The following is a 27,849-nucleotide window of genomic DNA, read 5'->3' as shown; positions in this document are numbered from 1 at the left end:
TAGAAAAACAGAATGAAAACAAACATAAAGTAGATTCAGAGAATTTAATACAGGTATTAATTCAGTGCTCCTGGGTAAATATGGGTTAATCAATTCAATATGTGATCAAGTGTGAACTTTGGCATTTCATAAACCTTGGGCTCAGCACATTATGAAATGCATTGCTGTGTCAGAAACTCTGGGCAAACTAGTCAAGTGACTTTCTTTGCTTGGAAACTGCAGTCAGCCCATGCATAGCTATCCTATAAATAGTCTTGCATTGCTTTCTCCACTCTGGCTTACTGGCTGCCAGCATCGCAGTCACAACTGCCCCTGAACAGTTAGAATGAGGCTGAGTCTTCCTTCCTATTGGCTCTCTGGGTGTACTGCAGCCGCTGCTCTCTCCCTGCCTTTCCCCTCTGCAGTCACGGGATGTTCCTGCGTCAGAGCTGAGCCTTACAAGCTTCGCTGATCATCAGCACCGTATACGGCAATCCTTTGAGCTCCCAGCACAGCCTTTACATCACAGGCACTTACGTCATATACCAGTGACGACACACTTTAGATTATGTATCCATGCTATTATTGCAAAACTGCTTCGAAGGGAGGGAGGGACAGAGAAATGAATGTGATGAAATTAGCACATGAACTGCCCCCCTGTGGAGGATCCCGTGGTAATCAGTTTTCATTATCCATCTTTGGCATCATGTGGAGTTTTGTAACTGTGTTATATATGGCTCTTGGTGGGAACATTAACTAAAGTTTGCACACAGTGATAGAAGGAAATAGAGCAGCTGACAGATAATGTATATTATAGATGTCCCCTGCAGGAATCTGCATTATTTCAGCAAACTTCAGCCTACGCACTGTAGTTTCAGCCATTTACCTAATTTACTCATTAGTTGCTAAAGTGTAACACACAACCTTAACTATCCATAGTTTAAATTATAATGGTGTTGTTGTTTTATTTTAATTCATACCAAATGACTCCCTCTCAGAACGTGTTTTATGGTTTAACCCAGAAAGCACTTGTGAGGTTTCAGAAACACAAGGATTTGTTTTCCACTACTATCCTCCAAAAATATGTTCTGTTTTGTGTTTAGTGTGAGTTGTCGTCAGTAAACATAGTAAACATTGAAATATTTCCAAAGAAAACAAAAAACAAAACCTTGTTCACAAAAGCTTGGGCTAACCCAGGCACATCGTAATTACATTAAATAAAGAATGTTACCACATCCACCCATTCTCATGAGTTAACCCTGAAAACATGCGGCCTGAGAACAAAATTAAAATCAGTTTCAAATAAGATTTCTTTTGGAAATCAGAACTTGTAGTGTATCTTTTATTTAGTGAGGTGGATATAAGTGATAGTGTTTTTGTTTATGTTCTGTCTCAACACATTTAAGTGCAGTCTTTGTCCGAATCATTTTTTTTTTCAATATAATTAATGCACTGAATATACATAACAAAAATACATTTGTTTTATATATATATATATATATATATATATATATATATATATATATATATATATATATATATATATATATATATATATGTGTGTGTGTGCATGCAATTTTAACTTGTTCACACGACTAGCCAATAAAAGTTCTGAGTTTTCTTCTGTAAGAGTGCAAGAACCTGTTTGAAATTGGTCAAAAAATGCAGAACAATAGAAGTAATTTTTAAAGCTTTTACAATCGGTGTTTACATCCCTCAAAAACTGTCAGCTTTTCCACATGCTTTCACTAGTTGACCCTTCAGCAGCATTTCTGCACTTGACCATTGACTTTCTAATACAGAAAAAAGGTAAAGTCACGGGCCTTCAATCAAAATTAAATTAATATAATAATGTTCTAGATCTGTCCAACATGTAACTTGCCTTTTTACTTAATGACCACTGGATATAGGCATGCTAGTAGTATTTTGCAAGGCTATTTTGGTTTTTAAATGTATAGTAACTGCAGCAGGGATGTGATTTTAGCTAAAAATATGACAGTAATACATACCTTAGACAGACTATGTATGTCACTGATTGTTACTTAGAAGATGCAGTTGTGATTACAACCTTTAACAATTTGATTTACAGAGCTGCTTGTGAGTGGACGGGAGATATTAACTTTAGTCCCTCTTGTGGAAGGAACCGGTATTACAAAATCCCATAATAAATGAGCTTCAAAAATAAACAAATCATAACAAATGTTTTCTTTAAAAACAAAAAATAATAATAATAATTTTTAAAATTTAGAAAGTAAGACAAGAAAAAAATAATGACCAGTTGCCATTAAGTGCTTCCATTACAAATTTTTGTGTGTGTGTATTTTCTCACCTAAGTTTATTTTGTGCAGAACATCAGTACTTGTGTACCTGGAGGTAATCAGTTATATTACAGCTCATGCACTAGAGTGAATATGTGTGTAAACAAGTTTGTATGACATGTGGATAACAACAATGGCCCGATGCTACAGTATATCAGTATATTTAATATGTAGGTGTAGCAGATGAATGTTTGTACATCATTTCTACATACAAAACAACATACATTTATTTTTATGGTCTATCCTTACTAGATGCTGATGGATAACATATTGTTTATATGCACTTAATGGACAATGAAGCGTATTATTTCTGACAAAAAAAATTTTTTTCAGTTAATATACCACACTACGCAAGAAAAATTACAATTATATCCTATCTTTCTCATACAATGAATTGTTCATATAATCATGAAAGATGATCCAGTCAATAAATTCAGAGAAGAGATTTTAATGTACAGAGCACAGAAACATTAATGATGCAAAGCTGAGAAAAACTCAACAAATGCCCTTCATACAAGCTATTACCTTTTATCTGCAAAAACATAACATATTACCTATTTTACAGCATGCAGACATATCAAATGTACCAAGATGTGTCAGTAATACAAAATAAATGACATTTAAGCTGAACTTTGTTAGCCTTATTGTTTTTAAAGCATCTTGAAAAAAACAAAACAATATCTAATAGCCTGCACTGTTTTGGTTAATGTCACAACACACAACATAACTATAATAAATTCAAAGAGGCCAGCAAAGTAATGTTGCATCAAAAAAAATCGGCGTATAGAAAAGGCTCCATTCATGACCAATCTGTTTTATGTATGATTTTCAGAAAAAGCAAAATTCTGGCAAGAGAAATAAAACAGCGGAGAGAAAGAGCAGAAGAGAAAAAAGTAAAAAGTTGTTTTAAGATGTAAGTAAGTTAGAAAGCTAAAATGACTTTTCTGGAAGATAATTTGTTTTTCAGAGTGAGTTTAGAAAAACCTCAAGCTATACACTACAAACATACAGTGAGTGAGCTGGGGTGACAACAGACTTTCTAACTTAGAATACAAGTCTTTGACTGGGACGCACTTGCTGCTGGAAAAAGGAAGGAAGAAAACAGAAAGAAGATACATGAGAAGTTACTTTCATGATTCAAGCCCTTTGAAACAGTTTGCATGGTGAACTTTATCGTAAACATGCTACACCTGACTTTTTGGTCCCATTTGGGGTTGTCTCCTACCTTGCTTAGCTGCTGCAGCGCTCTGAGCTGCCTCCTCTTTGGCCTTCTTCGCGGCCTCGATGGCCGCCAGTTTGGCCTCGTGCTCCTCCTTGAGGGCGTTCCACTCCTTCCTGTTGTTCAAGAGACGGTCCAGCATGGGGGTGATCTCCACGTGGAAACGGCTGAACTCCTGGGTAGGAAGGAAGGAACCGAAAACACTCTGTGTAGTTGCCACATAAGGAACATCAAACTTAAAGGAATAACTTGTTTGAATTTCTAAGATACAATGTTTGACCTTGTATACAAATGCGCAAACAAAGTCAATGAAACCACACTGCAGCTTTGGAAGGTCGTCTGCTTTATTTCGATCCATCATAGGCTGAAGGAGAGAAAGAAGGAAACACATTAATGAACTAAAGACTAAAGTCTTGTCATTACTTGTACAGTGATGTTCAATGAATAAAGTAGAATACATAATTATGAAATGATACACTTAATGCATTTTCTATACACTACCACATCTGACTCTTATTTAGTTGTGAGATGTTTAATATAAATGACCAGACACTCTTTGTCTTTTTAGTTTGCTTAAATGAGGCATGGTTTTAGAGTTATTTTGTATTTAAAGATAAGCTTCAACAGTATTTTGTTTGTTTTGTTTTTCTTTCTACACAGTAATCATTTTGCCTTTTCTTAGTTTTGAAGCTGTATCTCTTTTATCCGTAGCAGACAGAAGACGAAGGTTTTGCATTTTGAAAGGACAAAACAGAAATTTTGTGACCAAGGTAAAAAAAAAAAAATTCTAAATATTTCACTGGATAGATAATTTGTGCTTTAAAAGTTTGGAGTGGAAGGTTTACAACTGCAGGACTTTTACATTAAATGTCTGGATTTAATGTTGGGCATGATGAATTATTTATTTATCTTTGGCATATTTAAATATTTGTTGCAAACTTCAACCCATTCAAATGGAATTTTATCTAAAACAGCCTGTTCAGAGTTATAGTGGGGAACATATTTCTAGAGATCAACAGATGAGAAAGGGTTTGCACCTTGGACCGATACAGATTATATGAACTGCAACATTTGAAAAGTGATTCAGAACCTGCCTGTGACATCAACTTTTAATACCACCACTCACAACCTATTAATATTTGAATGTCCTTTTCACTGTCAATGATATATTATTTCTGTTTCTCCAAAGTTAATGACAACTCTCTTTAGAATGTAAACTGTTGAATAATTTGCTTAAATGAAACCAATAGAGGGCGACAGAAAAGCAGATTGGTTGGTAAACAAGAGGTGGTTCTAGTAGAACAAGAGGAATGAAGGTTCTGTGGATAGGTTGTCTTTGCCACTGTCCTTTCTGTAATTTTGTTAATCTGCAAGGATCGTTAAAATATACTGGTCCTTCACAGCTTAATCTTGTACCCAGATAGAAAGAAATAACTGAAAAATAAATTATGTTTTATAATGTAGCCTTTTAGTATTTACAATGTTTATTCAAATGTAGATTTAGCAGACCACTTATCTTCCCTCAAATTAAAAAAAAAATAAAAATGTACTTGAGCAGCACATTCAACTTTGAATTTCTGTGACAAGCTCAACCTGAAAACAATTGCAAGTAAACGTTACCACCCACACATTTTTGAAAAAAAAAAAAAAACTGCTTGAGTGCCCCAGCCTCTGCAAAGTCCCGTTAGGCAGCGGTGACTCACAGAATCCTCTGCTGGAAAAGTGCAAACTGTACCAAAATGAAGAGTTTTCCCTCCTGATGGATGCTATTAAATTTGGAGGTGAAAACGTGTAGGATGGAGCTTCTCACGCTCAGAGCGTCTCAAGGACACGAGGGAACAAAACAGAGGAAGCTGCAGCGAGCCAGGAAAGGTATGGTCATCTGGGTCAAGGCCACGGTGACCGATCTTTCTGAATCAGTGCTCCACATAATGGCTTCTCTCTGCTCAACACTGCCACCAGAGGGAATTTAATCTGTCTCTTCATTTGGTCTGTGTTTCTGTCGCTTGTTCTCTGTTCTCATCGTGTCCTTCTCTTTCTCTCTGTCTTTGGCTGGGGAGCTAAAAGGCCTTATCCTGCTTTATACCCATGAGCTTTTCCAGTAATTTTACTCCTCTCATTAAAATGTATTAAAAAGAAGAAATATAAGTCAGTTGGAAAAACTAACTATAAAAAAGAATAACTGAAATACTTCATAGTTTGATATTTTCAGGTCGAAATATGAGGAAAAAATATTTAAGTGCAATGTCTCGATACTGCCTTGTTTCTTGAATGTTGTTATTAAGTAGTGACATTGCATTAGATTTTTGTGAGAAAATATTCTGTCAGTTTTTAAGGCTTTGAACACTTCTTTATCAGGAAGCTCAAAAATATGACTGGACTCTAAATATGTGTCCATAGTTTATTGTTTTCCTTGCATGCGATTTGTGACATGGAGTTCTAACTATGGTGTTACAAGAATGACCTTTAAGCTTCATATGAACTGTTTTTCTCAACAGAAGCAGAAAACAGTCTTCAATTTTTTTAAAGGTCATGTATAACATCATCTATTGATATTTCCAACTAAAGTCACTGTTGCTTGGCTAAAAAAAACTTTGGTTATAGTTTTGTGATAGCAAAAAAGCCATTAAGATTCAGGATCTTTATCAGCACCAATCATCCTGACAGCAACAGGTCTAATAAGTCAAAGTGCAAGTGCTGAAGAAATTTGAGCAAATTTGACATAAATGTAACATAAATCAATCATCTCATATCACAGCATATGTGGAACTATTGTATTGTACAGAAGCATAAATTAATCCAGTTTGGGTGATTTTTTTGTTGAATTCTTACAATAGGTTGCTGTTCCAACACGGTCCTCTCCAAATCTCCCTGCTCCCAGAACTCTGCAGCCACAGACAGCGCCACCTAGAGGAAGAGTTACGATGTATATTCAGTCACCTTGCTGATATTTTGCTCTCTAATGCATGTATGAAGGAAGCATATCATTTTTAAAGCATAAGGAATACTCTTGTTTGAGAAACTGGAGCTTACCAATCTCAATTTCCTTTGAATTTATGTTTGAATTTTAGGGGCTCTTATACTCAGCAAAGATGTAAAACTGTAAATGCACCAACATTTATACAGTGCTGATATAATAGATCTTTCCCCTCCATGTTGTTCAAATCATTCTTTAAAGCTTCTATAGTAGTACACAATGAGAAGGGTATTTGCAGATCACGAGGCAGCTTTTAGGCTTTGTGTCTTTGATGAAATGAAAGCCCATATTATCTGCCCTCGCAAACCAAAAATCTCTGCAGAGCAAGATCTGTTGAATAATATGTAAATTCTGTATTCAGCACAGCACACCCATTTTGAAAGAGTTAGTCATCAAGCCAGTTCTGAAGGAACAATTGCTGCAAGGCTTATACGGAGACACTGCACTTTTTATCCAGAACCAGATGAAAAGCACAAACTATCACCCAATACAACAACAGCAGCAACATTTCTTGAATAAAGCACAGGAGCTCAGGCTTTTGTCTCCAAGTAATGTTATGAACAAGACTGTAGACCATCTGAAAATCTGTTGAGATTTCCATGCAGATATTTAACAGCTATTAAGATGTGGGGTTAGTTGTTTAAGTTTCTTTTTAAAATCTGGATTATATTAAGTTGCATTGTCCTGTCTCTGTTCAATAACAAAATTACATAGGTTGTTCTGCAGAAACTACGGGTTTTAAACATGATAATAAAAAAGCTCAGTTGTTCCTATGTATTTTTTGTTTGTTTGTTTTTGAGCAACATTTGGCAACGACATAGTTATTATCCTAGTGTATGTAACCATCTGATAAGCAACAGCAATTATAAGAGATCTCTCTAATAATTGCAGCATTTATGAAATAGAAACACTTTTGGAAATCCTAACTGAGTTAAAGCAGGGAATGTTTAGTCTGATTCGATGTCAAACAGTGATGAAAAATATTACTTGTTATGCAGTGTATGTGAGCATCTATTTTTAACTGCAATTTATCGATCTCTATGCTTTATAAGACCACCTAATTTTCCTTTAGATGCAGCATTGAAGCATTTGCCATAAAACTTCAGTCTGTGTTTACAATGAATAATTTGAAGCAGGTGTTACTGAAAATGAACACATTTTGTGAGGCTGTTACAGCCAAATAAAGGTAAAAAATGACCATCAAGCACTGCCTGTCGAGTGGCCAGATAGGCTTGCTGTTCATGTTGATATGCAATAGTTGCTGGCTTGAAGGCAATGTGCACATTACATATTTCACTAAAATAAGATGCTGAGACTGGCAGGCAGTGATGAGGAGAATGAAAAGCAGCAGGTTTCTTTTTGATGCATGAGGCCATCAGGAACCACCGCTGAACGCTGCTGAGAAAAATGGTAGCGCTGACAAAATACCATTCGTTCCCTACTCTATCTTAGGTTCTGGCAGAGTTTGTGCCTAAGTGTGTGTTTCATCACCATTAAGAGATAGTTGTGAGCTACACTGGAGAGCTACTTTACACCTACTATCCTAACATTTTCTGTAAGAAGATCATCTATGGATCTACCTTGCTCTGGATCTCCCAAGGTTTGGCAATGGCAGAAAGATCACAGGCAGTCATCATCATGGCCCTGCAAACATGACAGTACTGAGATCTAACTGTCTTTGTTTCCCTATGGAACATTTATTTTAGCACGTTTCTGCTTACATGACAATCTCTTTGCGGGTGGTCTCAAGCATCATGTATTTAGTCCAGTCGTTCCAGTTCTCGTAGGTTTTTGACTGGTCAACAATCTTCTGGAACATCGTTCTCTTTCTGCAGAGGAACACAACAACAGACACATTTCATTTCTGACAGCTGAGATGAAAGAATACCTGAAAACTTCCTCAGAATAAAGAGTTCTCATTCTATTTATACACAAATTTGACTTAGCTATTTTAAGGAACATTGACTTAAATATTTAAAGAATTTTAGAACAATAAGGTGTGAATTTTAAAAAAAAGTGACAATCAAAGATGGGACTGAATATACTTTGAAATAAGCACAGATATTGCCTTTTAAAATGAAATTTAGGTGCTGCTTCTGGTCTGGGAGTCAGGTCAAGCTTCAACCATAAATCCAATCATTTGGCATTGATATCTGCCTTCTCCATTCAGCACACAATATTTATCTTTTATAATTTAGTTCCTATTTCTACTTATAAATTAGGGAGTACTCACTACTTTTACTAATTTAAAACTTAGAAAGTCCAGAGGACAATTACTTATACTTATCTTGTAACATGAAACAGGAATTAGAAAAAACTTAGAATCCAGAAAAAACACCTTGAGATAGGAGTATCTATTTTATTTAATATAGATCAACATTATTAGATTATTTTTATTCTTTTTCTTTTTCCTTTTGGTTCATTATATTGTTTTTGTATTTCCTTTTAATTCATGTTTTGCACTTTGAATTCCCTTGTTGCTGAAAATGTGCTATACAAATAAAATTACATTGCCTTACCTTACTTTCATCCCACTCATTATCCTTATTACTTTTTAATGCATATTTTTCATACCATTTATCCTCTTAATTCATCTTTGTAACATCTTTCCAGTCCCCTCATCCTACTGATCCCTCTTTATGATACCTTTTTCAATATATTTATCTTTCTCAGCCCTGTTTATAACTTTCTCTCACGTCGTTGTCCTTCTCATCTATTTTAATGACCAGTTTTTAAATCATTTATTCTCACCAACTCTCTTCGTGTTTCCTTTTCACCCCATAAATCCCCTTACACTGATTACCCTTATCTATTTATGCAAAGCTTTTCCATCTTCTTCACCTTTCTCATTCATTTTTTGCTTCCCCCTTTATTCCAATATTTTTTTCCTAAACATCTTTATGACTTCTTTTGATGACAATCCCTACTAGTGTGGACAAAAAAACTTTTTCCATGCATTCATCCAAATTTGTTTAGTTTCTGTTTGCTTATACTAACTAAACTAATTCTCAACAGATGTACCCTAAAACCTAAACCTAAACTCAGTTTCACTAGGTGATATTAAATTGCATATTATTCGATTTCATCGTGCTCCCTTAATATTCTATTATTATCAATTTAATCAGTCAATTCCAGTTAGCTCTTTCTAAGGTTTTATCAGAGGGTTCCAAGGTAGTCGTACTAGTTACTGCAATACAAATAGACTCTAAAATCATGAGACTTTCTGGATGAAGCACAAATGACTGATCCATGCATATGCCTAATCTCTACATTAATCCTGATTACATCAAGTGACCCATATTATTGGGCTGTGGTCTTTGCTAATAAATGCAACTTAGAAATTATATTTTTGTACAAACTTGAAATAGAGAGCAAGGTCTGTGGCAATAATTGCGATGTCCATGAGGTGGATGACGATGTCATGCTGACGTCGGTTCAGATTCTGATAAATGTTTAACGCCTGAAACACAAGAGAATCTCTTCAAATGATGGTACCAACATGTCACTCAGGCGGAGAGAAGGAGAATATGTTGCGGGGTTGGGGTATGAGAAGCCTACTCATCTACCTCATCTCTCAACAAAGTCTTGCCAAACTCCAGATGGTGTCTCTCCAGGATGGAAGAGCCGTGAAGTTTGGCCAGAGGATTACCCGACCTGGAGACACACACACAAACAGCATGAAGGGAGGTTATACTGTGATAAATCATGCATGTTAAAGCTCAGGGAGGGCCTGGCCTGGTGTGTTCACAGCTAATGGCAATTCTCATCAGCTCATCCATCAGCAGGTGGAGCGCGGCAGCTGGAGGCGTATCTAGTCAATAACAGATAACCAATGTCCTCTGTGTGTCATTACCTTTTAACTAAAGAAGCAATATCAGGTCATCCTTTTGAAGGACAGAAAGAGTGACAGGTGTATGTCGGACTCAATCAAACAGGCTCAGAGTAACTCAACAATCTGATGTCAATAAAGTTTTATTGGATGTAGCGTCTGCTCATGAAGAATGTGGGTCATTACAGCAACAACAAAAATATAAACTATTTATTTTACTCCATATAATTTTTGACATCAATTTATATTGCACAAGCCTGGATTGTGAGTCGAAAACACTCCTTTTACTTTTTTCATTCAGTACTGAACAATTCGCTTTCTGTCACACAATGACTGAAAAGCATCCAACTCAATTAATGATAATAAAAAAAAGGATTGGTTGCAAAGGTTTCTCTCATCCTCACAAGGTGAAAATTATGTGCTCCAAGACGTACATTCATTTTCAATAACGATAAGGTTTGATTGTTAAATTAAAAGTACCGGTTGAAAATAACTTTTAAGCATGTATTGAGCATCTCAGGTTTCCTGGACATGCATACATTTCCAACATGTTGAAATCAATACTTTTGCAGTCACCAGCTTAATCTGTTAAAAAATATTTTAGATATTTATTTTAGATCATTGTCTTCTTGGAACACCAAAGTGTGTCCATGACTCAACCACAACCCTGTTATTGATTTAATATGAACATTCCCAGATTTTAATATGAACATTCCCAGATTTTAGGAATGTTCTTAGAACATTCCTAAAATCAGGGAATGTGCCAAAAAGTTTAAGAGAACTCTTCCTTTTCTGCCCAGTAATCAATATGCGGCCAGAATAATTCCAGAAGAAGATTGACATGTTTTATTTTGGTGCTAAAGAACAATAATCAAACTATTAATCTGGGTGTATCAATATATTTGACCGTGTGCTTCGATCTTAATGACTACTAAAATACTCAAAGTGAATGCCGTATTCATGCCAATGATGATTTTATGTAAATGTGACGGCCCCTGGCCTCTTGAGGCTGTGCAGGCTCCTTTTTGTTATGCAGGTTCAGCTGTGAGAGCACACCTTCCTGATTGGCTGCCTGGAGGCTGCAGGAGAGCAGCCACCCCACCCAAGCAGAGGATTGTTAAACCAATAAGATGTTGATGAGGCCTCAAATATTCACTATAAAAGGCACCTGAACTCATTCCTCCAGTAGGGCAGCTAGTTGGAAGAGGATTTTTCCCCAGCTGTCCCCCACATTTGTTTGTCTGCCTGCTTGTAATTGACTGTTTTGGGCAGTTGTGAAGAACTTTGTTCTACTGACCCATTTTGTTCTGCTTAGAAGTTTTGACTTTGATCTTGATTGTTTCTGCTCAAAATTGAAGCGTGTGTTTGAGACGCTTGGTGCTCCCTTTGTGTTTTTTTTTTCTTTCCCTTTTGGGTTATTTAACCTTACATCAGACTTGTTTTGTAAACTAAGTTTCACTTAACGTTCTTCAGTTGGTTAGATATTTTTTTTGTTAAATTGTATTGTGGTTTGGTTTTATGAAACCTTATTTTTGTAATAAATCATCTTTCATATCACTTATTTTCTCTGGACACATTTTTATGTTCCTGCCCCTGAACCCCTGAAACCTTGGGGGCATAAAGGTAAACATTTGCTTGAACTGTACATGATGAAAGTCAAAGAAAATATGCTGATGTAAGTCCTCTTTTAGCTCCTGAAACTAGTTGCAGGTTAATCCTGTCATGCTTCTGTGCTGTTTCCCCCTCAGTCCTACAGCTCTTACTTCATCTGGTACAGGTTGTTGGTTCCTCTGTGGTCGATATCGTGACAGAATCCAGCAGTCACCATTGCCATGCACTCCAGGTCTGTGTAGTAACGCTTCAGATCACCTGTCTGAGAGCACAAACAACCCAACAGTAAGACAGAAATAGAAATGTGGGGTTAAAACAAGGTCAACAATACAAAGAACTACACATGATTCAGTCTCACGAACAAATAAGTTTTCCTTACAGGTCCAGATTTTAGGAACAACAATGACAATAAATAATGCTCAGACAAGACTTCTTATTTAAAGACATAGTCCATTGCCTTTGTTGTTTTCTCTATTCTTAGTCTTCTAAATGCATGTAAAAACAATCCCATTCATGCTCTTTTACATTACAGGAAATCACAGAGGGGTAAGGACTGAGAAAGTGCAGGGAAGAGAAGAAATCGTCTTTATCACCTTAAATCAGTAAAAAAATGAAGGGCAGGCTAAATGAAAGAGTGGGTGTAAAGCCTGAGAGGAGGAAAGGGAGCATGAGCTGAAGAACTGATGAGTACTCAGGGAAAGAAGGAGAAAGGAAGGAGGTGGAGGAATGAGCCAGATTAGCTATGTCAGACCATCAGCAATGTGAACATGGTCTGTCCAACGTTGAATCCGTGTCTCCAGTTGTGATAGGTGATCTTCCTGTAGCCTTTACTGAGAGAGTACATGAATCTCACCAAAGCCTGTGCATTAAAAACAGATAAAATAAGGTAAGGCTCATATTCTAAACACTGATGTTTGATGCATAAAGCTAGCTTGTTGCTAGTTACTTGTATGCATTATCATAGCTCTTATGAAGCCTGCACAACTGGGAAAAAAAAAAAAAAAAAAAAAAAAAAAAAATATATATATATATATATATATATATATATATATATATATATATATATATATATATATATATATATATATATATATATATATATATATATATATATATTTATATATATATATATATATATATTTTATTTTTTATATATATATATATATATATATATATATATATATATATATATATATATATATATATATATATATAAATTTTTTTTAATTCAGTACATTGATACTGATATTATCATAAAGTTTGTTTGGTAACTTCGCTCCATTCAGTCCTTCTGCAGAGATTCTAGTTTTGTCCCCATGAGCCTTGGGATTATCCAGTTGGGTGAAATTAGCAAAAAATAGTGCTAGAACGTGACTTACTGTAGAGCTATAACTTTCAAAAAAGAGACTGTTGTTTTTTAAGAAAATTTGAGTCTGCTGCAGCCTGTTGCCTTTCTAATGTTAAAAATTCTGTGTCAAGAAAGAATTTACTCCCTCTTAGCACTAAAAATAATTATGCAGCAGTACTAGTAAAGAAAGCACTGACCTCTCTGGGAATGTGAAACTTGTCCACCACTTTCAGCTCATAGTACATCTTAATGCCACATTTCACCAGATCCAGCTCACTGTGATCAAAGTCACAGAAGTGAAACTCGAAGATCTCAGATTTCTTAGAGTTTGGCAGAACTTCAGACTGTGGAATAAAACATAAATATGAACATTTTACATCTAAAGATTTTTTAAATGTTTAATCTACAAACCTCTACATAATTTATTTTCAAGTTATCTAACAGACTAGCACAGGTAACAAATTTTTGAAGAGAAATATAAATATTTGTGTTTTTTCAATTTAAAAAAGAACTGAAAATGAGCTATGAGCATACAAGAGACTTGTATTAAGTCTCTTCACTTTCTTATCCAGGAGAGCATAAATCAGGGGGGCAGCAAACAGATGCATGTTAACTCTAAAAACTGCAGAAGTCCATTGACAGGACAGTTGCAGTTTTTAAGGTGGACTACATGAATCTGGCTTTTAGGAACTGAAAAGGAAAGTGACTGTTAAAAGAAAAATCTACAGTTTCCTACAAGCCATGTAGGGGACACAGGAAACATGTGCAGGAAGGCGATAAACACATAAATGCTACAGTGAAATATGGTGGTGGCAGTAAGTCGTTGTAGGGAACGATTGTCTTGGATCAGAAGATGGATGGTGCTAAATACAAGGCATGGCCAGAAAGAAAACTTAAATCTGGGGTTAAAATTCAGCAAAACCAGAGCAACAATGTAATCTTTTATCCTAAAGCATATTCATGTCTTAGAATGGGCAAGTCAAAATCAATGCCTACATTCAACTGAGAATCGTAGGCTCAATTGAGTTGAAATTTAATGATTCCATATTCTTTTAAAACAATATGATTGAGCTTGAGCTATATTGCAAGGAAGAATAGGAAAAATGTAGCTGTAGTGTTTACCCAGAGGTGGTTGAAGTCAAAAACTCCAATTATCAGATTTTGTGTAGTAAAAACTTAAAATGATGTCGTTTTCCATCCACAATTATGTGTCATTTTGTGTTGGTGTGTCGCAGTAAAAAGCTAATTAAAAGTCTAACACACTGAAATTTCTGGATGTAACACCAGAAAGATGGGAAAGCCTTGTTACTCTACAATTAAAATTCCAAGTTAGACAACAATGAATCCTTGCTATATTTTCATACTATATATTGCATTTTGTTTTATTTTTCTTTAATGACATCCTCAGTGCTTACCAGAATCTCCTGAAGTTCCTCCTCCTCACACTCATCTGGTTCTTTTCCCCATCTCGCTCTGGTGTCCTGCAGCAACATACATCATAAACACTCACCTTGGATGAAACTGTACAGCATCAATCAGCTCACTCCTGATCTAAGGTCAAACTAGGTGATCTCCCTCAGCTTTTCTTCTCTTTCTACCCTCTGACAAATCACCTCATAGAAAATCGGACAGCTTATTTCATCTTATAGATGATGCTTGCCTCCATTTTATATCACCTACAACAAAAAGCTGCTTCCAAACTGACTTGGTTCATTCTGTTTCAGGGAAGCTTGTAGTTTTTAAATTCTCAGTGAAACTGATTTTTTATGATTTCATAGCATTGCCTTAATACAATAATAGAAATAATTGAAATCACAATAGTGGTATTTTTAAATGTAAAATTTATTTATATAAAAAACATGTTAATTTTGCGTTTAGCAAGAAATCATTCCACAAAATATCTAAACCTTTTATGTCCTAAAACTAATTTCTTTATCACTCATCAGTTTCTCAGTTGTTACTCATATGGGACAAGAGGCATGGAAAACTGTGGCGTTCTAGTAGAATTTAAACATTTTTGATCAAAATGATCTATTTTAAATGTGCTCTCTGTTACTATCCCCCCTCCACTCAATTTGACAATGAACACCAGACCTCTTTCCTTTAACTTATTTACTAACCAGTATGTTCTGGATTTCGTCCTTGCGACACTTGACATGGTACAGCACCATGTCCTGGAAGATGTCCTTCCTGTTCTCCAGCTTGTTCATCTTGTCGTACGTGTCAGTGTTCAGAACAGACCAGCCCAGGAACTGGGTCAGAGACTGGACACAAGAGTGACAGAGAGAAAAAACATGCACTTCTCACTTTCTACACATGATAGAATTAATGAAATCCACTGCTTAATTAATATAAATTGTTCATTTACTTGTCAGTTTCACCATTTTGTTGCTTATTGCTGTATTTATAAACAGTCAAGTTAGAACTTGCCCTTTGGAAATATTTTGGAAAGATGTTCAATTTTTTATTTTCTAAGCCTTGTGTACAGTAATAGAATTGGGAACGATTCCATGGCTGCGAGAACAAAACTGGGGAAGAAGAAGCAAATTCCTGTCATTTAAAGGAGAACTTGCTTTGTGGTTTGTTGCTCTAATAATGATAACAATCATAGATTTTATTTGAGCGTGTATTTTTATATCCAAGGTTACCTTACAAAAATGAGTAAATAAATTATAAAATAATGAATAAGCCATTACTTAAAAATGGCTTGATTTGACAGTGAACTGTTGTCAGACAAGATTTGACAACAGTTCAATCTAGGTTTGAGAAGTCAGTTTGAACTGAATTAGATTATCTAAGATATTCAAAACAAAATGCAGCTTGATAAAATAAAATACTTAGATCCAATGTGACTTGATACACTATTTGGAAATCATCCAATCACCAAGTTGCAATGAGGACCATTAATTTTCTTTGAGTTTTATTGGCTGTATCCTCAAGAGAGGAGATAAGGACGACTGTAAATAGTAGTATCTGTGCAAGTGCCATATTGTTTTCCACTTTGCATATTCATCCATGCTAAGGTATATTTATTATCTGAACAATTGAAATAGGCATTTGCATGTGTTTTTAGAGGACATCTTAAGTATTTCTGCACTTCAGCTATTCTTGGGTAATTGTGGTCCCTATTTTACACAGATACTGGGGATTCACAATATTGTTAAGTCAACCATAAGATCATCTTTCTGACTTCTGAAGCTTGTATCCAAAATGGGTTATCAGCATGACATTTACCCCAAACAGAACACAAAATCTATAAGAAAATGGCTGAGAAAGCAAAGAATGAAGATATTCCAACGTCCTAGTCAAAGTGCAGGCCCTAACCTCATAGAGTAGAGATCACAACAAAACTTTCCTCACACCTTAATAATATTAAACTAATGTTATGGAGGAGTGGAGCATAATTTTTCAGATGGAATATACATTAAGTCTCTTTTTTCCCTGCAACTACAGCTTCAGGATCTTCAATAAAAATGAAAATAGAGTTTCCTAAATTTGACTTCACCCATATAGTGAAATGTTCTTAGTCAGACAATAAGCTAAAGATGACTTAAAAATTAAGAGCTTCATTTTATGAGAAAAGACTGCTGAAGATCAAACTGTCATGACTTGAGTTTGTGAGTTACACAGTAAAACGTCAGTGGAAAGCCCTCAGGCTCAGTGATAAATAATGCAGAGCGTCTGAATGGCCTGTAGTATATTTATAAACCAGTGACTCAGTGCAGCCACACACACAAGCAGAACCTTTACCTCCATCAGCGTTTCATCCATTTCATCAAAGGGTTTCCCATCCTTCCTGTTATAGAACGTGGCCACGCCCACTATCTCTTCTTTCTTGTTTACAATTGGCATGGACAGGACGTTCTTAATGGTCCAGCCAGACTCGTCCAGCGGCTCTTTCTGCAGATAAAGATACAGCCACACGCACAAACACAGACATACAAAATAATGCATTAACACAGGCTATATCTGGATTCTCACCTACGAGAAAACATTATTGTTTAAAGAGAAGCTTTGAATTTTTAATATGTGTAATATTATCACAGCCATATGAATTTTGTTAAATGAAAAATAAATATGAACATACTATACAGCTAAGACATTTTCACAATAATATGGAAATTATTTTAATATTTGTTATGTACATTTTTCATTTACTTCCATATGTGCTGAAATTGTGAGCACAATGAATAATTGATATTAAAAGCTATTCTTATTAATCAAGCAATACAAATCTCAAATACTCGAGAGACCTTCAGACATGAGAACTCTGTACGTCTTCAACTCTATTTAATATCTGGGGGTTATGCTTCAAAGAAGGAACAGGAAACCGACCAGGCTGCAAACATTTCTGACAATAAGAGTGATCAAACATTTCTCTAGAAATAAGGCAGACATTTCTGTACAAAAACATGTGGTTTCTCAACTTGATTACAGGCATATGTTAGTACAGATGTATGCACATATTTAACAGTGTATATTTTATAAAATTCATAATAAATTCATATTAGTGCTCTAATTTCTTGTTTTTAAATTGGGTTGATATTTTCTGGTGTAAATTCAATGCACTCCATAAAATAAATATTTAAATAAGTCCTTAAAAGTTCAAACTTCACAAGATATTTGTGCGGATGACATAGCTATGTAAGCGTCTAAATTCCACTATAGATTATGATTCAACATTAAGTAACTCAAACCAGGACATCGGGAACAAACACTGAAAAATGTTTTCTTACTTGGAAATGAAAAAACTCATCCTCAGCAGCATTCATGATGTTGCAAATCTGGACAAAAGCAAAGAAAAAAAAGCAAGAGGAGAGGTTCAATGTATGTTTAAGGCTACAATCTAAAACAAATATGCTAATATCTACTGTGCATGTGGCTGAAACAAAATAGATTTATGGATTTGAAGAAAATAGGTTGCTATGCGAGAGAAGACATCAGCATGTTCCCCCATGATAAATCCTCCAGCTTCACCTTTTCAGACAGAAACACATGTTCATATATAATTTCTAGCAGCTGACAACGTTTTTTCGCTCCACTTCTAATTTATTCACATCCCAGTGTCAGAACAAAAACCATCAGTGTCACTTTGGCTTGTCATTTTATCCCCAATTTATGAATATGAGGCTTTGTAGAGACATAAAGTTTTCACCTCTCACATAATAGCAACAGGAGTGATAGCAAAGAGGGAATCTGATGAAGACTTGAGAAATGAAAAGCACCAAAGAAAATGAGAGGATGTAAGGAAGACAGATGGCAAGGGGAGAACAGACGAGTAAGTCAGGTTCAGCACTTTAGGAAAAGCTCTCAGTGATTAATTACAATAGCCACAGAAATTACAATTCTACATCAGAGCGGTACGATGCGTTACACTTTTCATTTCTACAGCAGTGTTTACACTGACAGCTGTGTAATAATGCCTAATGGTGTCCTGTTCATCAAACCTTCAGCAGCATCCACTGGACCGGTTTCAGGTTTTCTTTAAATATCTTTTTAGACGACACAATTTAACCAAGAATTCTGTTCAGCAGAAATAAAAGCTTAGTTAAATCAAATGAAAATGAGGAATGTTTTGATAGCCATAGATTCTTTTGTGAGGCAATTCAAATTTCTTTATGAGATGCTTCTTTGACCAATTGTCTAGTTTTCTAAATTAATTCTAATTTACTTTCTTGGCAATAGACACAAATGTACTCTACTGCAGTAGAGTACAGTTCCAGTAGAGACACGAAATATATCCCTCTTTGGACAGAAATTGGATAAAAGAATGGAAGTTTGTTAGTCAATAAAATATCAAAAATAAATTATTCATCAATAATAACAAAATTAACAACAAAAAAAATGTTTTTCACTTTTTGAAAGAGGTAATGTGATTTTTTTATTATTAATATGTTCTATCATATTGAAACAAATCTCAAATTAACCTTAAATGAGACTTGCAAGTCAAAGCCTAAATAAGAGTCTGAGTTACTCACCAGCCCAGTTTCTGCAACATAAGTAGGTAAACCACTGACAAGAGCCCAGTGATCATCTGGAGGACCCCTGGGGATGAAAAATATAAAAAATTACAAATTTAATAAAAATGTCAAAATAGAGAATAAAATGGTTTTAACATTATGGTTAGATAGTCAGAGTGGTCAGTTTTTTTATTGCAAGACCCGTAATTTTGTTGCTTCCACACTTCTTCTAAATGCCTCAGAAACTGTTTTGTCTAGCCAGGCCCCATCCCTGAACAAACAACTTTCAGTATCTTGTTTTTGAAAGATTCAGGTCAGCAAGTTTAGTCTCCTTATTTAATAAAAAAAAACATGTCCATTAATTAGACATTTCACATCTAAATAGAAATAACTTTATTTCATTTCATTTTAGATCACATGAGAATGCTGTCAGATAGGGTATCGGATCACAGCCAATATTCCATGTGTTTCAACTTTCCAAACTCTTCACTCTTTTCTGACTATTTGCTGCATCTCAAACCTAAATCAGTGTCATGACTTACGGAATGACTTTAATGTCTTCTTTCCCATGGAGGATATAGTCAATCACTTTGTAGAAGATAATTTCCTGAGGAAGAAACAAAGAATTTACCAAGACACTTTATTACATGAACACATATATCAAACCATTCACCTATAAGAACTACAAAGTTCTTTCAAAGTATTACAGGTACAACAACCTATTATCTCCCATGGATGGCATCTTAAAATTGGGACATTTCTTAATGTGTTAAACTCTCAAGCATTGTAAAATGTTTACAGAAATCCCACTGATTGGCTGATCAATCAAACGGCTCCTTAGGCCTTATTAACTTGTTAGATTCAGGTAAACAAGCTTTGTTTTTATTTTTATTGTCTCCCCATTTGGAATCCAAAGTGTACCATCTGTACATTATAAAGCCAGAACCACCATCTCCCTGGGGAAACCTCAGTCAACAGAGCTGATGTGGCTGAAAGTGTAATCAGTTTAGTGATGCTAAATTAATCTGAAAAATATATTGACATCAATGATGAAAGAGTGGTTTATTTAATGTATATTAGTATAGTTTAAATAGAAGATCAAATGTTACATAACGAACAAATTCAATATTTTCCAAATGTTCCTGCCAAAATAAACTTTATTAGCATCACTTAACAAAAAACAAACAGGAACAGCTACATATATTCTATATATCAGCCTTTAAGGTGTAGGATCTAGTCTGTTGTTGATATGTACAATGATAATTGAATGATTAAGCAACAGTGTAAAGGTGAGCTCTACCAAGATTGATGCTGTAGAGTTAAAAGACCATGGAAATTTAGCTAAATCAAAATAGTTTCAAGGCCATGGATGCTTCACAGACCTATGGAAAATCTGTCACCTTTTTTCTGAAACCTTAAAATGATAAAAGATGTAAAATATGGCATAGGCTCTGTAGATGTTGAAAAGTTTTCTAAAGAGAAGGTGTGACAGATTAAAAGGGAAAGTATTTGTAGTTGCTATCTTTCATACTTACCCTGCCATCAGGAGTTTTGGGTCCATCATATGGTGGAACTTCTCCCATCAATACTGGCCACAAGTCAAAGAACTCCTGCAGGCAGACACACCGTGAATAAAAGTGGTGTAAACATGAGCATAAATAGATGATCCTGTAGGTAATCTCCTATTATTTGGATGCATTTAAATCTTTGTGTACAAACAACTGCTAAAAACTGTATTGCTTTACAAGGATGTAAAAAATAATTCTGTGTTGAGAAAAGCACTTAAAGATGTTTTTGTTCTTGTTTATTCTGCTTCAATAATGAAGTTCCAGCACTGAACCATCTGTGCAGTCAGATGTGTTTGTTCACATTAAGCAGGAGTTTGGAATAAACTGGCAGCAGCTTGTAATAAGTGAGAGGCAATGCAAACAAGTAACATAATGTGTTGGTTATCAGAAATACACAATGAAGTTCATTAATCGTTTAAGCAGATTTAGAGCTATAGATTGGACAGGAAGAAATATTACCTCCTGAAAGTTTAAATAAATATAGGAATTGAACAGAAAGGAACAGAAAGGATTAGTATTATACAAAAGCAACATGTTGGTATATCCCAGCAAATTAATCCAAAGACACTGTGTATCTTTACAACTGGGAAAACTGAACATTAACATTAAACTGTTTCCCTGCTAAATTAGCAGAATTTGCTTAAACCTTTTAGAAACTGTTGTATTGAAAGCATTACATACTTAATGTGCTAAAAAAGTCCTGGCATTTTTGGTTTAGTGTTCCTAGAGGATCAGAGAAAATAAAATTTATAAAATAGTTGATTGAAGATTTTTTGAAGATAAAAAGCTTGAATCTCCCTGAAAGTCCAGTTTATCCACAGGAACTTGTCTTTTACCTAGCATTCCTGGCTAAATGAAGGCCCTTATTTTCTTGTTTTGAAGGTTTTAACCCTCTCCAGGCAGGTGTCGCAGATTTGCAACAACTTTGCCAGTCTTTTGCAAGTAATTTGAGCCTCAGAGGGTTAATTAAACAAAGGATATATAATTTTTTAGTTTGAATTAGTGAAAACCTACCTTAGTCTTAGTCATGTCCAGCAGACCAACAGAGTAGCGGTCACAGTTCAGGAAAGCTCTCACTGTGTACAAGGCCTTGTGGAACTGCCTCTCTATGTCTGTCAGCTCCTCAAATACCTTGCTGGCTGACCACAGCAGAACCTGAATAATGAAATAAAAGAAGAGATGGATTTTTACCAGCTCATCTGCTGTTTTTTCCGTAAATAAAGTTTATCTCTACATGTGTGTATATGTGAAAGATGGCAACTAGACTTCCTTTAGTTTTGTAGTCAGCTTATTCAGTCCATCATTTATGCATCTCAAACGTATCAAAATCTTCTTCATGAGTCAGATTCTTACCTGACCCCTCCTCGTCTCGCAGTTGTGCAGGTAGCTCAAGTGGAAAACTCTCAGCACCAGGTTAGCAAAGTTAAGATATTTGTTTAGAATCTGGAAGAAATGAGAGCAGGCGGAGCAGATAATTTTATTGTTTCATTTTGCTTTCAGTGTCGCTGGTGTCCAGTCAACCACTAATGTCTGCACTCTTAAAATTTTAAAGATGAAGATGGGAGAACATGCTTTTGAAAAAATCAAAGAAAACCTTGAAAATCACACATTTTCTTACTACATGACAGTATTTCTACTTTTTTCTTCAGAACATTTATTTAACTGGCTATTTGTGCAGAGATGAAGACAATTTACCTCCTCATCCTTGGCAGTGAAGCTCGGTCCGTCCAATTTATTGACCGCCATCATGACCGCCACCATATCTTTACCATTCATAATGGGGACGGCGAGGACATTTTTGGTCTCATACTCAGTCAGTTCATCAACAAAATTACTGAAATGTGGACTCTATGAGGAGAAACACACAAGAGATATTTTACTCCTTCAGTCTAAGCTCATTTAAGCAATAATGGTGAACAGCATTTACAGGTGACAGCATAGCTTTGGTGAACCAGTGTAAATGCTACAAACTCAACTATTCGTCCTTTCCAGATATGGTCATCAAATAGGATAATAACAAGGTTCACTATGCATTTTTTACATTAATTACAAATAGATCATTTTAGTCAATGTATAATGCTTTTAAAAAGCAGAATGAAATGGCCAAAACAATTAGTGTCATGGATAGCTCTTTATGGAAAAATGTTTTGACAACTTAGTCACATTGGAAATCAATTCAAAACTTGATTTTTTACTATAAAAAATAGTGTAGTGGGAAACAAAGAAGTAAATCATTAGAAGGAAGTCTTGGATGATCTTGAATCAGCTTTGTAGATTAAAGATTTTAACTTGTTCGAGTTTGCCACAAAACACATTTCTAACAGGCAGTTTTTCAGCTTTGCCCAGGTGATTTACACTAAAACATTTTCTGAATTGAATACAATTTTGAGACTGTGTTGGTGGAAAATCAAAGATAGACAGAAGCTGTGCAGCTTCTTTTTAAATATAAAGTCAAGAGTCACATTTCTTCACTTAATCTTGACAAGTTAAACTTTTTAAATTTTGTAAAAATGTCACAAATTCAAGTTATTTCCGCAGCAAAAGACAATCATGAGAACAAGAGCAGAGCAGCTCAAAAGGCGTTATTGTGCTGAGTCGGGGAAAGTGGCTCAGGGCTTGTGTGACCTATGGGAATAATCTGGGATCGCTCTAATTCTGGACAGATTAACTTGCTCCATGTTCAGCTTCTCTGTCTTACTTCCTCAAAGGCACAAACACACAGACAGTTATTGAGTAACCACACCTTAAATTATGAATTAAATCCATCCTGTAAATGATGGGATTGTTAAATTCAGTTGTACGAGGGAAAGATAAATGATGATGGGGAATTTAGGACAGCGCTTAGTCACTCACTGCATAATCCCCACCTACGGTGCAGCACAGGCCTCTGCTAGATTGGATTGGGATAGAAATAGCTTGCAGAGACGGTGACTTCCAGTCTGTTACTAAAAAGCCATCCTTCATGCATTAGCAACATAAAGCCAATCAATTAAATAGAAACATTAGCTGTTCTTTTGTTGCCAGTGGGAAAATTGACCCTTGATCGTTACAGTTTTCTTTTATGTGCTCATGTGAGGCTGTGATTTCACAGTCTGAGGTTTTGACCAGAATGAGGTTTGTTCTGTTATGGCTCACAAGGAAAGGAACAACAGGCAGGCCTGGCAGCATGAAGTGCCAGATGAAAAAAAAAAATCAAAAAGGCAATAATTATCCCTGGTCTGTTGTCTTCATACATCAGCAGCTGAGCTCTCTAATCTCACATGAAAGGACACAATACAGAGAAGTGTTTGTAATGCATCAGTTAAGTTTTGTCTTCTGCTTCATTACTGGCAAATGCCACAGTAACACTTTAGGCAGGTGTGGGCATAGTGGGTGGATGTGATGAGGATCACCCATCGCAAGCTTGATGGGTACATAAGAAAAGAAAGCTTTGTGGCTATTTTAAATGTCAACGGTATTCACTGTAATGAGATTGAGCAGGCTTTGGTTAAATGAAAGTTAAGTCGGTGGAACAGCGGGATCTTAGCGCCCTCTGGTGGTCAAACAGAAAGAAATATTCAGCATGAACATTATAATTAAATTAAACTGTTTTATCAATCATACCATCAGCTGATTTCTTTTCTTTTTAACTTACTGTATTAGGATTATATAATTTATCTTAGACAAAGTATGGATTTGAAAGAGACCATCAAAAAACCAATGAACCAAAGTGAAATTGGCCTACCTGTGTCACGTCTGGAATGTTGACCATCTTCTTGCTTGTGGCCACATGACCCACTATGCCCATATCTAGCGGGTATACGATTTCACTTTCAGGTTGCACCAGGCATTCATCATATATTGCATCTTTGTGGACGTTGAATAATCTAAAAGGCGAGGAGAAAACATTAGGAAAAATATAATAAATTATGCATTTGAGGGATGATTCTCAATGCTTTTTGTTGCATTTGATTTCCTAATGTGTTTTTTGCTTGCTTACTTTTCTGTAAAGAAATATTACCTTGTTTATGAATAATGACGTACAAATTAACTTTCCCTGCCTTCATAATAAGAAAAGGGAAACTTAAAGTGTCAGAAATTGATGAAACTCACTAAATTAAAGACAAGCAATTAAGGCCTTGCTTTAAATGTGGGCCCTGAAGCAGTGCAATTGATTAAACCCTCCACATTAGCACTGCCATAAGTGTGTTGCTGTGCTGAATTCTAGAGGAATGTGAAATGAAGGAGTGGATCTACATAAAGCTTTCAAGTTTAAAAAGCTGAATATATCTGGACATATAATAATCTACAACCTTAAACTTTACTGTGGAAAATGTAAAATAACCTTTTTTTACTGAGTTTTATCCTTTTGCAAAATATGGTTTCCACGTTGTCAAGCATCACAGATCCAGCTAGCATCTACACAGCTGATTGAAAATGGAGTAAAGTGTACATACTAAAAAAGTGTTGTTCAAAAATAACCATTAGTAATTGTTAATAAAAGCTTCAGTGACCTTGTGGCGAGCTCAGCCACGCCATTCCTCTGCCGATACATGAAGAGGCTCATACGGTCCGCCCTCATCAAGAAGCTGAGGTGCTTCATGAGCTTGAAGATTGAACGCTCAGTCTGCAAGTTGTCCTGTATGTCCCGTACCAGGTCAAAAAGAATCTCACTCTCATCCACCATGGTCGGATCATGGTAGGTTTTGATGTCCAACACAGGCTGCCGGTTGCTGTTCAGCAGGTCTGAGATTATTTGGGGCTTCAGATTCATGTCAAAATACTGCTTTGCAAATGCTGGGTTGGCATCCAGGAACTGCTCTGCTGCAGCTGCATCCACCATGGCTGCTGCTGCCAAAGACAGCAAAAAAAAAAAAAAAAAAACATTACTTCAACACATTTATTAATAACTACATGTGTGCCTGCATATATTGGAACCCCTGGTTAAGATGCAATAGAAGCCAAAAATGAAAGAACATAATCTTTTATTGCAATAGCAAAATCCCAAATTAAATTGTTTTGAAAAAAATCAGACCTTAAGATTAGCAGATCATGGATTGCTGGGTCATTAAAGGGGAAGAGAAGTTGATTTCTCTTAATCAAGAGACATGGTGTTGATGTAGAGTAGAGAACTGTGTTGATCTTCATAAACCAGCCAATACACACAAGACAATTGCCACTCAGGTTATTTAGCCCTGCAGTCAGACCTTTAATTAGTTTATCTTCCTATCACACATGAAGAATGACAATGGAAGTAAAGCACTCTCCAAAGCTCAATGTTAAGTTACAAAGAGTGGCCAAGCAGGCATGACAGCCATTAAAGACAATCTTACTAACAACTGGCTGAGAAAAAGTCTTGTCTATAACACCAAAACACATAAACATAATGTAATATCCCACAAACAAAGAATTTAACTGGAATAGTGTGTTTGGTGGCATGCCATTAAGATGGAGCTTTTTGATGACAAGCACTCCAGGTGGGTTTGACATACAAGAAAGGATAAACATGTCAAAGAAGAAATGTAATAAACATTAAAAACATGAAAAATAAGAAAGATTGCTCATAGTAGAGCGGTCCTCCTTTCTCTCTATATGCTTTAACCTTGTAAAATATTTCAGGAAGAGATTAAATATAGTTGGCAAAAGGGGGTTGTTCATTTTAACAGCAGTAGTCCTAGTAAGAGTAGCATGTACATATTTACAAAAAGAAGAATAATTTAAAAAAAATCACTTTTGCCTGTTAGTTGTCTTTGATTCAGTTATTTTCTATTTTAAGGTTTTTGTTCTTTATAAAATATGTAATTTTCTTCACTGGATAATTTGTTAAGGATGGATATCACCTGAAAATATGAAACTCAGACAAGTTGGATACAACCACCTAATTTTAGAAGGGTTTATTTGGACCATTCAGAGTCAGTCTTGTAATATAGCATGCAGTAAATACAATAAAAGTAGCCTTTTTAATATCTCTATTGGAGTAAATGAATAAATCTCACTACTTTAAAAGAAAACAATTAATTAGCTTTGTAGCAATATCTACTCACTTTGGTGCTGTCTGTTATATTTTACTATTAATGTTACTTAACATTAAATATTAAAGTTATATCAATAACAGCATCGTTAATCACAAGTACACCCCATGAGTGTAAATGACAATTAAAGAAAATATTTGTACCTGTTAAGTCCTTGTATTGTCCCCCAGCAAAGTGTTAATCCCTTTGTACTCCTTACCAACCCAGGTGTAGATGTCTGAGAAGAGAAAAGGGATTACAAGGATGGCTTTAAATGGTCATGTGTGGACATAATCCTGCATCCAATTACAAATATGCGGATTACAAAACCGACCCAGGTTTAATAACAATATAGGGGATTCGTCTGTCTTTTTCCAAACAGATATGGATAAAATGTCTTGTTTAAATACGGAAAAATTACAAATAAAAGAACAAGTTACTATGTTTTATATGCATGGCAGCAATGCTGTATTCTCAACTTTGGACTGTGCTGTGCTATGACCACCAACCTCCACAGTTGTAATTCTGACTGAAAGCATTGTTCAAGTATTCTTTCAATGCAAACTAAAATAAAATAGATAAATATATAAATAATAAATACAGAAAGACACAAAACAGAGAGAGCGGGGCGAAGGTTCTGAATTTTTGTTTTTATTTTCTATGCAGTGCAGAGTGCCATGACATCCTAATCTAAAAAAGGATGTCTGCGGTCAATATGAAAAACCACAAACATGTCCGGTACTTCACTTTCGATCTACTGTGCTTTTTTAGTCTCTGTTGTCAAAATATATCTTTTTTTCCTTTTTATAGAAAAACTCCAAACGTTTACGTTTTTTGAAAGGCATATAAAAATACAACCGATAGTTTCAGTTCAGAAACTTCTTATAAATATGTTAAAATCGGTGCTATATTAACAACAAAGCTATCAATATATAATGCAATACTAAATTACGAATATAATACAAAAGATTGAATCAACTGTAAACAAAGTCCATTTCTGCCTGTTCGTAACGGCAGATCACATGACGCAAACACGTTTTCTGAAGACGC

At 35.4% G+C, this 27,849-nt stretch overlaps 1 protein-coding gene across 4 annotated transcripts; it reads right to left on the bottom strand.

The window, feature by feature from the left end:
* Positions 1–3,073: 3,073 nt before the first annotated feature.
* Positions 3,074–27,042, bottom strand: LOC129360510 (rod cGMP-specific 3',5'-cyclic phosphodiesterase subunit alpha-like). Of its 4 annotated transcripts, none has more exons than XM_055030800.1 (24): positions 26,964–27,042; positions 25,303–25,636; positions 24,534–24,675; positions 22,505–22,657; positions 22,163–22,252; positions 21,824–21,964; positions 20,777–20,851; positions 19,784–19,848; positions 19,260–19,326; positions 18,018–18,065; positions 17,032–17,181; positions 15,402–15,545; positions 14,697–14,762; positions 13,479–13,625; positions 12,685–12,792; positions 12,086–12,195; positions 10,060–10,147; positions 9,853–9,953; positions 8,215–8,322; positions 8,074–8,137; positions 6,349–6,423; positions 3,797–3,880; positions 3,523–3,691; positions 3,074–3,377 (listed from the first exon to the last, which is right to left on the bottom strand). In XM_055030800.1, the coding sequence occupies exons 2-24, from the start codon at positions 25,629–25,631 to the stop codon at positions 3,337–3,339; spliced, it is 2,565 nt and encodes an 854-aa protein (XP_054886775.1). In that variant the 5' UTR covers positions 25,632–25,636; positions 26,964–27,042; the 3' UTR covers positions 3,074–3,336. The 4 variants fall into 4 exon arrangements, with proteins under 4 accessions (XP_054886775.1, XP_054886774.1, XP_054886777.1 ...); XM_055030799.1 differs by having other exon boundaries at positions 25,303–25,639; positions 26,964–27,023; XM_055030802.1 differs by having other exon boundaries at positions 3,074–3,374; positions 25,303–25,639; positions 26,964–27,023.
* Positions 27,043–27,849: the final 807 nt, after the last annotated feature.

Source organism: Poeciliopsis prolifica, unplaced genomic scaffold, assembly GCF_027474105.1.
Source record: "Poeciliopsis prolifica strain line A6 unplaced genomic scaffold, Auburn_PproV2 SCAFFOLD006, whole genome shotgun sequence".
Lineage (NCBI taxonomy): Eukaryota > Metazoa > Chordata > Actinopteri > Cyprinodontiformes > Poeciliidae > Poeciliopsis > Poeciliopsis prolifica.
Note: the sequence above shows the minus strand (reverse complement) of the source record. Positions and strands in the feature narration are given on the sequence as shown.